Genomic DNA, 13,864 nt, shown 5'->3' on the forward strand with positions numbered 1-13,864 from the left:
AGGGAAAATTCTGGCTCTTATAGGAGAATCATGCCTCAAAACTTTTAAGTATTGCAAATAATTCTGTACCTTTTAATTCTGTAACTTTTAAGAAAATCCTGACATAGATGGTCTAATTTTATTTATAGACTATTTATTTTCAGGCATTTTAATTGATTTTGTTGAATATTGTTTTTCACATATTTACATAACACCACATCTGAATGTTGAACCTTTACTTATATATTTTACACATTAAAAACTGATTTTTTTCTTTTAATTTACGTTTATAAAATCCTGGTTTCACTTAAATTAAAAAATTAATAAGTTACAATCTTTTAGTTATGATACTTCACATTCACCTTAATTCAATCTCAAATTCACCAAAACTATCACAGACATTTTATTTTATAGAAACTATCTGTAACAAAAATTCTGGTCTTGGAATCCTAAATATTTCGATGTTTGGGATGCAAATAGATATTACGGATTGCGGAGTTTGTTTTTGACACGTGCACTCCCTGCAGTCATTAGCATATACACTGAACAAAGTGAATGGCACTGACGCTTTCAGTGTAAATCTGATGATTTCTACAGAGAATAATCCATTAAAATTATTGTAAAGGAAGAATTACAACTGCATAATTACTAATTTAGAAATAAATTGTTGCATCAATTATAATACATTACAATATTATTTTATTTTAATTTCTTAATTTTCTTTTAATCTGCATTGCCCTGTTCAAATTTATTACTTCATACTTCTCATTCGAAACAATTAATTATATAAAATTCTAATCTGAATACTCCACTCAGTTGAACATAACCTGAGGTAACATACACTAGGCAGAGTCACGCTCATTGAAAATTACTATGAGTGCACCGTACACCGCACACGTGATAAATTAAAAATGTGACCAACCGATTCGATTTTCATTCTTTCAATCTGTGAATGACAGATACGCAATTCAAACCGACACGCTTTCTATCGGTTCTTTTTTCCTGGGTATTCTCGTTAAAAGGTTTAAAGGCATAACGTTTGAACTTGGCATTAGGTGAAAACATGACGGTCCAGTAGTAATCCTGTATAATTTAGTATGTAACTTTAATGTGTGTTGCAACGGTATTTAAGTAATTTCCGGAAAAAATATTGTTATCAAGTGTCAATATTCTAAATTTCAAATTTGTTAAAAAAGTTATTTTGACCATTTTAAATAATTATAATAATTAATAAGATAAGCGTGTAAAATTGCTTCAAAATTACGTGATTTAGATTACGACTTTAGATTGGCTGACATGTAACGCCGAGTCATATTCCGCTCATACAAAAAAATTAATATTGAAATTAATACCTAAAGCAAATTTGATTAAAGTGTAAATGTTAGATTATGGCGACATATGTCAGAGCTTCATCGGACTTAATCGGACTGCAAATTTATCAAGATCATAAAGAAAAAAGTGGTTTGAGATGATGCAACGTGAAGTTCGGTTATATTTGGTTGCAAAGATCACTTTAGCAAATTTCTTAATTCTTTTGTGTAATAGTATTATAAATTATTTTCCTATTACAAGAAAGTGTCAGATCTTAATATTTACAATAGTTTTTTGCTATTTTTAGGTGAACAGAGTGCTTGAGTTTTGTAACCTCAAACCGTGCAATATTTATCTCAAAACTTATATTTCAAAAATAATCTTTTTTTTAACAAATATGTCTTCGCAATATTAAAATGTTAAATAATACAAGGAAAAAAAGGATAATCTGTTATTTTTTAAAATAATTTGTTGTACTAATACATCGACTGTGAGTTCACTAACCAAACCTCAACAGCTAATTACAAGCAATGTTAATATTTTTGATTATTTAACACGGGGCTGTCCCGGTATATATCACCAGTCACGGACGCATTTTTATAATGCAATCAAGTGATCTGATGAGAACAGTGTGCCCCGACATATTGTAGTCCGGGAGCTGGGTATGTTCCCGTATGCATTCAAGAGGCAAAAGGTAAAAACTAGTTAATCTTATGTATTTTGACCCGCTGAATCCAATGGTACCGGTTAATTTTACGAGAAGTGGATAGGTTTTGTTTAAAACGCAATTGTTTAAACAAATAGGAAAAAATGGAAAAAATCTCCCGCTTGACATTAGTTAAACGCAGCAAATTAAGATTTTCACTTCGTCAGCTAACTTTACTACGTCGAGTGCTGAGGGGAAAACAATGGCACTGAGGGCATAGTTCGAAATTTTATTTTTTTAATATCTTCATATTAAATAATAATTATTATAATTTTAATATTTCATTAAATCTCATACATTTGACCCTTTGTTTTCCTCTCAGCCCCCCACGAAATGAAGTTAGCTGGCGATGAAGAGAAAATATTTAATTGTTGAAATGTAAGTTTTGATCCTGAGATAATTATATTGAATGGTTTGAAGTTTAAAACTTCAAATGTCTCTGTTTACATAAAAATACAACAACAACTATTGTAAGTATAAGATCAGCCCATTACTTCCATTCGGAAAATAATTTTGAACACTTTTATAACAAAAATAATAAATACGCTAAAGTGAGCTTTGCAATAAAATGTAACCGTAGTTAGATACATATATTCTGTGTCACTATTTGACGTTAAATCAATCCGAGTGTGTTTTTGTTTTGTGTTTTGGCAATCAGGCACAAGACACCCACAATGAGCACGATTTTCCTCTGCCTTTTATAGTCATTCTTATATTGAAATACAGCTGTATGTAAAACCTCAAATGTTAGGCATGTGACTTCATCATGGGGCAAAAATATCGACATTTTAAAATATAATTTCGATTTATTTAACTTTATAAATAAATAAGGCCGTGGCTACGTGCAACGAAATTTCGGCACTTATAGATGGATTTTTTCGGTACGTGCAGACACTTACAATAAATAAAATTACTTTTTCCATTCGTATACCTATAGGTATACTATTAACGATATAAGGAAACCAAAAATTTTCGTATCAAAGATTATAACATACCTGAAGTGACCTTTTCCTGTTTAAAAAGTTACTAAAAGTAGTTTAAGTGATTTAAGTGGCCGTGTAACAAGCCTAAGAATATAGTTACTATTGTAGCTTGGATTATTACACTAAAAAAAAAAAAATTTTTAAACACGTACATGCATTTACTTGAATCCTATTTTTTTGTATTTCTTTCATTCAAAGAAATATTCTCCTCCAATCAATAAATCGTACTTTGATTGAAATAAATAATTTTTTCCGTCGATGTGCTTATATTTATTTGTCTCAAATAAATATTTCTTTGAAAATAAACAGGAATTTCACTTACTTCAGCCAAGTAAACTTCACTTGGTACAAGTAATCTTTTTTTCGGCGTATATATATATATATATATATATATATATATATATATTGTACCTGAAATTATTTATTTTCAAATGCTTAATGTTTAAATTGTCCAAACTTGTGGCCATATCACCAATCCTAAAAACAATTCAATTTCATGGAAGCTTTCATATTTATTATGCCCTAAAAATAATAATAAAAATCGAAATTACTGTCTATATTGTCCTTAATAATAAATCCTTAAACAAATTGTCACCTTAGAAATTCCTCAAATATTTATGTTACTGAACAAAATTCCAAAGATTTTCATAGCAAGAACAATAAAACATTCCATCATTATTAGTCATCTTTCATTAAGCATAATCAACGATAATTTTATTATCAGTTTTTTGATGATCCTCACACGTGAATTAACTTTAATACAAAAAGAAAGGATTATCAATTTCAAACAACTTGAAGCTTTATCATGCACTGAGAAAAAATACAGTTAAGCATCGCTTACTTTAAGTACTTTATACATGGTTATTTTAAGTGGTTTGATTTGATTATTTTAGCATGATGTCATAGGAATGCAGACCATGCAGTTCCATTCTTCTGCTGATTGACGACTTTTCAATGTTACGAAATATAATAAAATATCAAAAATTTCAAGGTAGTGTATCAGATCAGGTACTCAAATTTCGGATAGTTGATTTGTTTTCGTGAAACTGAAAGTTCTACAAACGATAAAAGGATTAAACAGAATTGCGCAAAATGCATTCTACACTTGAAAAATATTACTATTCAGACCTTTAAAACATTCTTTTACGTTTAAAATATTTTTTCTCCAAAAAGGCGTATGCAATTGCAGTCCTATGTCAAGAATTATTCTAACCTTGCCGACATTTCCACATATCCTAGAAGGAACATGATGCCATGCTAAAAAAACTCATATTCCGAGAAATATTTTTATCGTTTTTGGATTCTATTAAATTGATTTTTAGTTGAATAAATTGTACTATTCCAAGAAAATGTTACATTTGTCACATCCTACGTCAACAAAAATACTGATGAATGCAGTAATGCTAACGGAATTATTGATAATATGTTATCGATTTCAAATAGACCCACGCTTTTCAGTATATGCGTAGTTGAAAAAACTTCCCATAGCGCGCACATTGATACAAGGGCGAGGCAGCCAATGAACATCGCTTGACAAAAATAACCTAATGACTCGCGGTAGAGATTGGGACCCTTAAAATTATAGAATATTTGAGTTTTGCGACCCTTAAAATTAGCGAGACTGTACTGCACTACATTGTCAATATGAGTAACTATACTATTGAATCAATGAAACTCATGCAAAATTTAATATTTTAATGATTCAAATATATATACTATAGAATTTATAGTATCGCTATTCCTTTCAACTGACGTGCTATAAATTATATAGTATATACATTTGAATGAAAAAGAATTATTGACTCAATTGTGTATTTTATTCAGAAAGCAGAATTTTTTTTAGTTTGTCCTAAATTTCGTATAGGTACATTCTCTGATACCCCAATGCGTAGAATCTTAATGTTTTGGCGTTATAAAAAAATTCCCGCCTTGAAACAAACAGTAGTATTAGTCAACGAATGGTCGTATCCGACCAATGACCAAAAAGTCATGCTCAATCTAAAAGTAATGAATCAATTTAAATATAGCTTTACGTGAACGCGTCACTTATGTGTCACTTTGTACTTACATACAAGATGCATGCCGATTCATATTAAATTGTGTATGAGGATGACGACAAGAGGGAAATTTATTAGGATAGCAAAGGTTGCAAGATAAACAATGTCTTTTTCGCTATTCAAAATAAAAGAGAATTATACAGTGTACAAAGACTCGAAATCCATTCACATTTATAGAATTAACAAAATTTTCTTCTAATACATTTTACAAATAAGAAAATAATTCCAAATAAAGAACAGTATGTTTTAATATTTTGGCAACACAGGACTGTTTTTAGTTAGTCAAAATAGAGTCGTTATCAATAAATCTTTCAGAATCATAAACTACTCGAGCCGAATATTCATAATTTGCAATATTCTTTGTAATACGTTTGTGACCAGAGCCTCGAGATCAGACTGTGTGAAGATAAATGGGCCTTGATTCTGCGAAAATACAATATATTAGTGCAAAAAATCATATAATACATTTTAATTAAAATTTGGAAAATTATTTTTTAATTCAATATGTATGGTTCTGCAAGTTAAGTAAAGTAATAAATGGCCTATTTCTTAAAGCACTCAAATCCCATCACCTCTATAAGCTTGCAGACTAACTCAGTTCCTTCTTGAGTACAATTAGCTATTTATGACTGTTTCCGCATGGGGCTTTCTCACCATAAAATAGACGTAGTCATCTTTGGCTATTACGTAAAATTAACACTTCTGTACTTTACTGAGAATTGATTGTAAACTATGTTAGGTTCTTGCAAGTGAAACTGCGCCTTAAATTGTGATGAAAAAACAACAAGGAAACTATTCATAATACTTATGAGTTATTCATATGAAAAATGAAAAAAAGTTCAATATTTCTTACAAATAAAAAATTTAGGAAAAGTACCTGGTTACGATATCCATCGTAAACGTAAGGCCCTGAATTGGGTGGAGAATGAGCCTGTTCTTGATTAGGTCCTAAAAATATTTTTCAAATTAATTTTAGAATTATAAATAAAAGAAATGAAACCTCAAACAAATTTATAAACTAACAAATTAATAATATAATAATAGAGGAATATTACCATTGCGGTGTCCTCTTGGATATGGGGGCCTCGGTCTTCTTCTCTGGATCGGATTCTGAACAGCAGAAAAAAGCTTTTGCTATCAATCAACCCCACCAAAAAGAATTGGGTAGAGCTTTCTTTATGCTCGAACTTTTTACTGGTGATAGTTTCTTAAAAATATAAAATTGCAATAAAATTTATTCTGCGAAGTTGTAAAACGAAAGTTTTCTTACGGAAGAGGCACATAATAATAATAATAATAATAATAATAATAATAATAATAATAATAATAATATACATTAAACTGCAAAACAATCTTTTTTCAAGACTACGAGAAAGAACTGGATTGCCCTTGGTAGGAAGATGATTGTTGGTCTGGTATACCAAAACCATGTATTCAACTCCTTCGTCAAGGTCGAATAGATCTTCTCAGTAACAAGAAATATCTCTCTTTCTTCGATTGAAATGCTATACCATTATAGTAGTTGAGCAAATTTGCTTTTATTTTATGTCGTTTTTTAAACTCTTTTTATTTCAGGATCTTATGTCAGATTCTTTATTATTTCAAATTGGGCTTTTTCCAAAGTTAGACATCACTTTTCCAATAAATATATCATATAGTTCGTATTTGATATACGTTAATAGATTATGCTTTCCATTTTGTTTACTATTTTTAATTTTATGTAGAAATTTGAATTTTTTCTAGCGATGTGGATAGGAGGTTTTGTTAAAGTTATTAATCGGGGCATCACAAAACTATCTTTGTGGTAATACAGTATTTTAAACACAATTGACCAACTCTTAATTCATGCAGATCATAATAAAATTGAGATTATTTTATAAATTGTATTCGCAGAAGAAGAACTCATCCTAGAAGGATTTTAGCATAACGTGGCATAACCTGTTTATCAAAATTATAATTAGAAGCCAATCGCGCATTGACTTGAATATTTGTGAACCCCTATTGACTTCATGTGATTCCAATTTGAATTTATTTTGTCTCAGTGCAAATTTTAAGCAAGACTTTTCTTTTAAACAAAGCGGCGGCTTAAAATTTACAAAGTACTTCGAATTTAGTTTAAAATTAATTATTCAAGATTTTTTGTCTAAAATTGCATAACAATCCTCTTCTTTCACAGTCAACACTTTTCTTCTGCGAAAACTTCCAATGAATATGAATATAATTTCGTAATACAAAAATTTCCAACACTAATATCCCACTCTTGAAGATAAAATACCAACTAGCTTTCAAATCTAATAATCTTCCTTATCTATGACGCTATATTATAACATCATTATCGAAATTATAATAGCATAACTCTAAGAAATTACCAAATTTAAACTCTGAGAATGAAACGACTTGACCAACACATGCAAATGCGTCCATCCAAAATAAAAAATGGATACGTGCTTGTCCAAATTTGTGTTTTTAATTCTTGGAGTTTAAATCTTCAAATTTCTAAGAACTTGTCATTAGATTTGAATTTGAAAGGTTAAAGAGGAATTTGAATTTTAATTTATTCTACCTTTAATCTCTTCATTTTTATTCATCAAAATTTTAGGCTTATTTTTACTACTATGAGACAACGACATGCTACTTTAAAAAGTCTGATGGATCACTGATCATAAATAGGTCCATGATTCTGACGTTATGCACAAATAACTAATACTGAAGATTCTGATTACAGAATCATTTTACATAGTAACTATTCTCGTATGGGTTTTCTCCATAAATTCTAGTGGCAGTGTTCACTTGAAGGGGCATTCAACTAACCACCACTCTTGAATTCGAATTTCCGCAATTATGAAAAACATGTGACCGGTGGTCCATGGACCATTCTAGGTTCATGCAACATATCATGGCATTACTCTTCACCTCACTCAGTCACCCAGGCTGCGCTGTATGTGACCGAACAGGTTGCCCAATGAAAACGTTGAGCGTCAGCGAAAAGAAAGCCGTGAGCTTACGTAATGCGCTGTCCCGCTGACTCTTTCCGAACAGTGCAATTGACACTAGAATTATGTCTTTGCGCATGGAAATGTGAAATATTGGACAGTCTGATTACATCTTCAAGTTTTCCCCACGTTTCAATACATTTTCAATCAGTAGCTTAATAATATTCATCAGAATATTTTTTATTTTAAATGACGAAGTCATTTCAAAATGGAATTGTTCGAGTTCCTTTCCAGAATTGTAGGCTTGAGATATTTTTCTTGAATTATATTATCAGATATTCGAAATTATAACTCTTTATAGTCTGAAAGACATCAGACTCTTCCATCAAGAGCGAGTTATTTACTCATCTCTCATCTATGGGTGATAAATCTTGAGGAAACAGTAAAATCGTAATATAAAATCTGAGGATTAGATCTAAGAAGCCGCATCCGACTGACGGATAAATACGTCAGGCAGACAAACGTCACGTTATTCATGAGTTCGAACTCACACCACTTTCTCGTTCACGTAATTGCGCGGATCTAGAAGGAGAATGTGGATACGTCAAACACATAAAAGTCCTACTTGTACGTCGTCCAAGTAGCGGAAAACAAAGAAGGCTCATTATTTTTTATTTTTAGTAGTTAATTTAAATAACTCTTTTGAGGGCCTTAATTTTTTCACCGCAAAAGGCCAGACTATCCGACTCTCAATAAATAGTCCAAGTTTTTTTTTATCTGGTAGATAATTATAGATTTTTCATGTTACTTACTGTGGTATCATGTATTGATAGGTGGATCAATTAGTCCCAGGAAACCAAGATATAACCATAATTGAAAATAGATTAAAGAAGCATTTCTTTAAAATTCTGATTGCTTTAAGACTAAATAAGATTCCAAGTGTCGTAAAAAATATTTCAAAATTTTAGAAATTGCTTATATCAGTAATAGGAAACTGAATATACATCGACTAATATTACGGAATTTTCTGTAAAACTAACCGTTCATTATAGCGCTAGGACTAGCGAACGTGCTCTGAACGAGCTGGAAAGTTAGTCTTACGGAAACTTACGGACCAGTAGACAGTTCGAAATGAATATTATGTCCTGTTCGACTAAAAGTAAAATTAGCAGCCTTTAATCTGGATATGTGATTCTCAAACAATATTTTTTTAATTTTCAGTGACGGGAACGCGGGAGACGGAGGGACTCTGGAGAATTCAAATTCACAAAGAAAAATGCAAACCACAGATAACGTAGAAGGTGGCATTTTGCCACCAAGTACTCTTATGGCTACACCTGGTATAAACAATCCAACATGGAGCAGACAGCAAGCTGTCAGCGTGAGACATGCATTCAAAACTTATGGAAGTAGTAAGAATCCAAATCATGTGCTACAAAACCTCAGCATGACCGTTGCCAAAGGATCCATGTAAGCATTAAACATACTTAATACTTATTTAATTTTTTAAACAAATTAAGAGTAAAGGAAAGTTACAATAAATAAATATTTTTAAGTCTAGTAATAACTCCCGAAGAAAAGTGGTACCCAGCAAATATTAATGGGCTATAAATCTTTAATCTTGAATAATCAACATTACTCCTATTTTCAATTTCATATTTTACGATGAACAATTGACCGTATCTATTAACTCTGAAGCTACTTGAGTTTATTGATTAAATCTCCTACATTGTAGATTGTGCATGTACAGCCTTCAGTTTCCTCTTTGATTCTGTTTTATATTTGCAATATTGAATAGATTTTACACATATGAGGTGTTCATTAATTTATTCCCTGGTAATTATGCCAAAAGAAAAATTAATACCAATGGAAAACGATATTGTAAAAATAATTGTCCCTGTTTTTTGCAATGACAAAAAATAATCCATATTCACACCAGAAAAACCTGTTTTCTCTGTATATATTTGTAAAGGAACATTTATTTCAACACTATATGAACGCGTATAAGCTGCTCTTTGACCTCTAGTACAATATATTACAGTAACTTTTTAGATGCAAAGATAGTTGGGCAATCAGTATTTGGTTCAAGGTGCGATGCACTATTCCTTAAATCAACAAACTAAGAATTAACAAAAATGTTTTGAAAAACAAAAAACGAATTAATGAAATGTAAAACTACGTTCTGATCTAATTGAAGAGTCGCCGAAGCATTTCAGTTGAGCTGATATTTTCTCTTCTGAGCCTCGAAATGTGCTGTTGAAGCAAATTGAATCGTTACACAATTTCTGCCCCTATTAGCATTTCCATTACATAATAAGTATTTGTGTAACTGGAAATTAATTCTCCTTTGCAAAACGCGCATTGTTCCAATTTTTCTTAAAATGAATGTCAGTCACCAAAGATATTAATATGCTGAAACAGCAATTTTTATATGAAGTTGCAATACAAACTGAATACTTCCTATTGAGTTCATAAAATATCTTTGCCAGATTATTTTTTATGCATTTCAAAGAGTTTTGTTAATCTTAAAATTTGATACTCCAAATTAGTACAATAAAAATGATAACATAGAATAAAAAATATAAGCAAAGAAAATAAAATATATTTAGACTATTTAATTCACTTTGATATTAGAGGATTCTTATTTCTCTTTTCGCATATGATAATTGTTGTTTTTCTAATAGCACGTTTTTCTAAATAAAGAAGAAGTGTTTGTAACGTAAACCTCTGGGCAGAAACATGTGTTATCCTTTCCAAAGATCAAAGCGAAGACCGATTATCTCTAATGATTATGAGCTTCTTGATCACCTATTATTTATGTACTTGTTGGAAACACTATTTTGATGCTAATCACATCACTAAATTAATTATAATGATTGAATCCTACTTTAAACTAACAGAAATTAATCAGAAAAAATAATTTCGAGAGAAAACTGAGTACAAATGCTAAAACTAATTAAATGAATAAGGTGTATCATTTTTTTAGGGGCAATTATTTTTTTCTTCACTCTAATATTATATCCAATTATTTACTTCGAGTATGATTTTTATTGAAAAAATCAATTGATTCTGAAAATCGCACAGAAAATTAAACGCTGTGTTAATTCAGTCAAGTATTTCTCAGATATTCAAATTGAGACTTCTCATTAATCTATTTTCTTATCGGAGTTTCTACACGCATCGAGAAAAATCCGACTATTTGTACTGAAATTTCGGTACACGTAGTTGTGGCCATATTTTATACGGACCAAATATTTTCACGCCAAACAAATGATTTGCAATGTTTAATTGAAAAGACCCAGCGCAAAATTCTTTCATGATTTTTAAAAACTGAAATTAAATTTTCTATGAAATATTTTTATAAATATTTTTAACAAATAAATGATCAAATTAAAGTCACATATTATAAAAAGCAGGTGAAAATAAAACGAATAAAACTCACTCTGTTATTCGTCCCCGTAACTCGCGGATAATTCGATCCAATAGGTGCACTATTATAAACAGTACACTGTCTGCAGTTTATTATTGTGATTTTCTTCATGCTGAAACTCAAAAAAATCACATAACCTCTTATTCGCACGAAGAAAGGGGAAAAGACGTGTGCATACATAACAGACGCTAACTAATTTGTATATTGAGATCGCGGCAGATTCATTTTTACACTTACTTCTTATAACAAAGAGAAATCCTACAAAATCTTACAAAATAAAGAGCAAGAAATAGGCACAAACTGAACTCTACAAAAAAATGCCAACAATGGATGATGGAACACTATGTAAGAAACACCGGCAATTGTTTACCGACGACAATTTAAATTTCTCGATAGTGATCGATATCGATTTGGGGTGGCAATTTCAGACCATTAAATGCAATATGAAAATATTTGAAATACAAAATACTGTTAAAGTTATAAAAATAGACCGAAAATCCAAAAATTAATATAAATGTACATTTTTGATCAATACATAATATATCCAGAATGTAATAAATCATAAAATAAAAAACATAACCTCTTATCTTCAAATACCGCTTTCGAATTACTTGACACTGCCGATTTCGCGAATCGTTTCATTATTATTAACCCGATGTTTAAAATCTTTTTCGATTCATTGAATCATAAATATGTATTCTACCCGATATTGACAATCAAACTCAAAAAACCAAAGACGAAACAAAAATTAAACGCAATCACACTACCAACAATGTCAATAAACTGAAAATATAACGGCTTTCAAGAGCAATAATTCAGTTTTCATATTCAATATCAGTTTTTGGCGGCAATTCGATTCCAACTTAAAAATATCGGTTGGCTCACCTGAGATTTTAAGAATTAAAAATAAATAAAGTATTTTACATACAATTATCCTAGATAAAAATAATGCTTATTTTGATAAAATAAACGTTAAAAATGGAGTAAAAATGGAGAGAAATTCCCAAAAATATAATTCCCCACACTTTAAAATTCTCGAATGTGAAAATATCCGAGTAATAATTTTTCCGACAGTATATAATATAATACCGAACTTGAAAGTTTCCAACAAAAAACTTCCGAATTTAACCAATTAAATTTTTTTATAAATATTATTTATTTATTAAAAATACAATAATCAAATATTTTTATATCAAAATACTTGTAACGCTTAAGTTTCGAAAATGATTGCTTGAATTTAAATTCGGGATTTTTCTAGTTTGGATATTTTATAAGTCGGCAATTTTCTGTCGAGAATATTCAAATCCGTTTATATTATACATTTATATATCAACTGTTCGGGAATTTGACAGTGTCGGGAATTTTATTTTTCGAGATATTTCGGTCGTCCCTAAAAAATGCCGTTTAAAAAATAGCGTGACCTTCTCATGTTAAAAAAACTTACCACAGTAAATTTGATATAGTTCGGGAAATTAAGCACATAATTTGAACTTATTTCTCCTGAAAAGAGTCTTTTAAACAATTGGCCATAAAAAATTAAATTTTTTTATACTTTAAAGTCATTTGAAAATAACTTTAATTAGAGGAAATTATATTTATAAGATAATATTTGTTTTTATGCAATTTCAATTACATTCTTAAATATAAAAGTTTACTGAATATCTAAATTAAAAGGGAGGAATATTTATCACATGTAATCAATAAGTCAAATCTTAGAAATTCTTAAATACAATGTTTAATTTTAAACTGTTATACAATTACTTTAGAATAAACAACTTAATTGATTAAAACGATTGAAACATCTTTAACCGTTAAACTGACTATTAAAGATATTTTTCGGTAATCCTTTGACCTCTAGTCTTTCTAAAGTTGCTGGATGTAAACATTCTTTACTTCTTGTACCTTTCTATCAGCTGTTCGTGAAGCACGTTGACCGCATTTACTATTTATCATCGGTGAAAGCAATACAGCTCAATATGTTCCTACCTACTTGACGGAAACGATCAATAATTACACGTTCCACAAAGCTTAATTTCTAAATATCCTAAATAAGCACTTCAATTGCATTCTGTACGTTTTTCCACAATTCTAAATAATTTACAATGCAATTGACAAATTTTTTAATTTTCCAATTTTACAAAATCTAAACCTAATCAAAAAGTGTTAGATATATACAAATTATTTGTACCGAATATGAAGACAGAAATCTTTTTAAAAATCCGGTTACACAAAAAGTATATTCTGCAAGGCGTGTGCTTTTAAAACGGAATTAATCTGGATTGAAAGCAAATGTTAATATACTTCTGAAAATTGATTTTACAATCAAAAGTAACGCTCCTTAAAAAGTATATTTTTGTAGGATATCCCTTTTGATCCTATTTAATTTTCGGGTTATCCAGTATCTTCGGGATTTCTATGGGAAGTTTCTAGGACATTTAAATGTCCCATTTATGATACTAAAATTT

General features: G+C 30.0%; 1 protein-coding gene across 3 annotated transcripts in view; it reads left to right on the forward strand.

The window, feature by feature from the left end:
- LOC117168145 (ABC transporter G family member 23) overlaps positions 1 to 13,864 on the forward strand; it is a 116,909-nt gene that overhangs the window by 82,132 nt on the left and 20,913 nt on the right. For all 3 annotated transcript variants that reach the window (XM_033353565.1, XM_033353566.1, XM_033353568.1), the window contains exon 2: positions 9,191 to 9,439. In XM_033353565.1, coding sequence (XP_033209456.1) covers positions 9,191 to 9,439 — 249 coding nt within the window. The remainder of the gene's footprint in view (positions 1 to 9,190; positions 9,440 to 13,864) is intronic.

The sequence above is a fragment of the Belonocnema kinseyi genome, chromosome 2 (assembly GCF_010883055.1).
Source record: "Belonocnema kinseyi isolate 2016_QV_RU_SX_M_011 chromosome 2, B_treatae_v1, whole genome shotgun sequence".
Classification (NCBI taxonomy): domain Eukaryota; kingdom Metazoa; phylum Arthropoda; class Insecta; order Hymenoptera; family Cynipidae; genus Belonocnema; species Belonocnema kinseyi.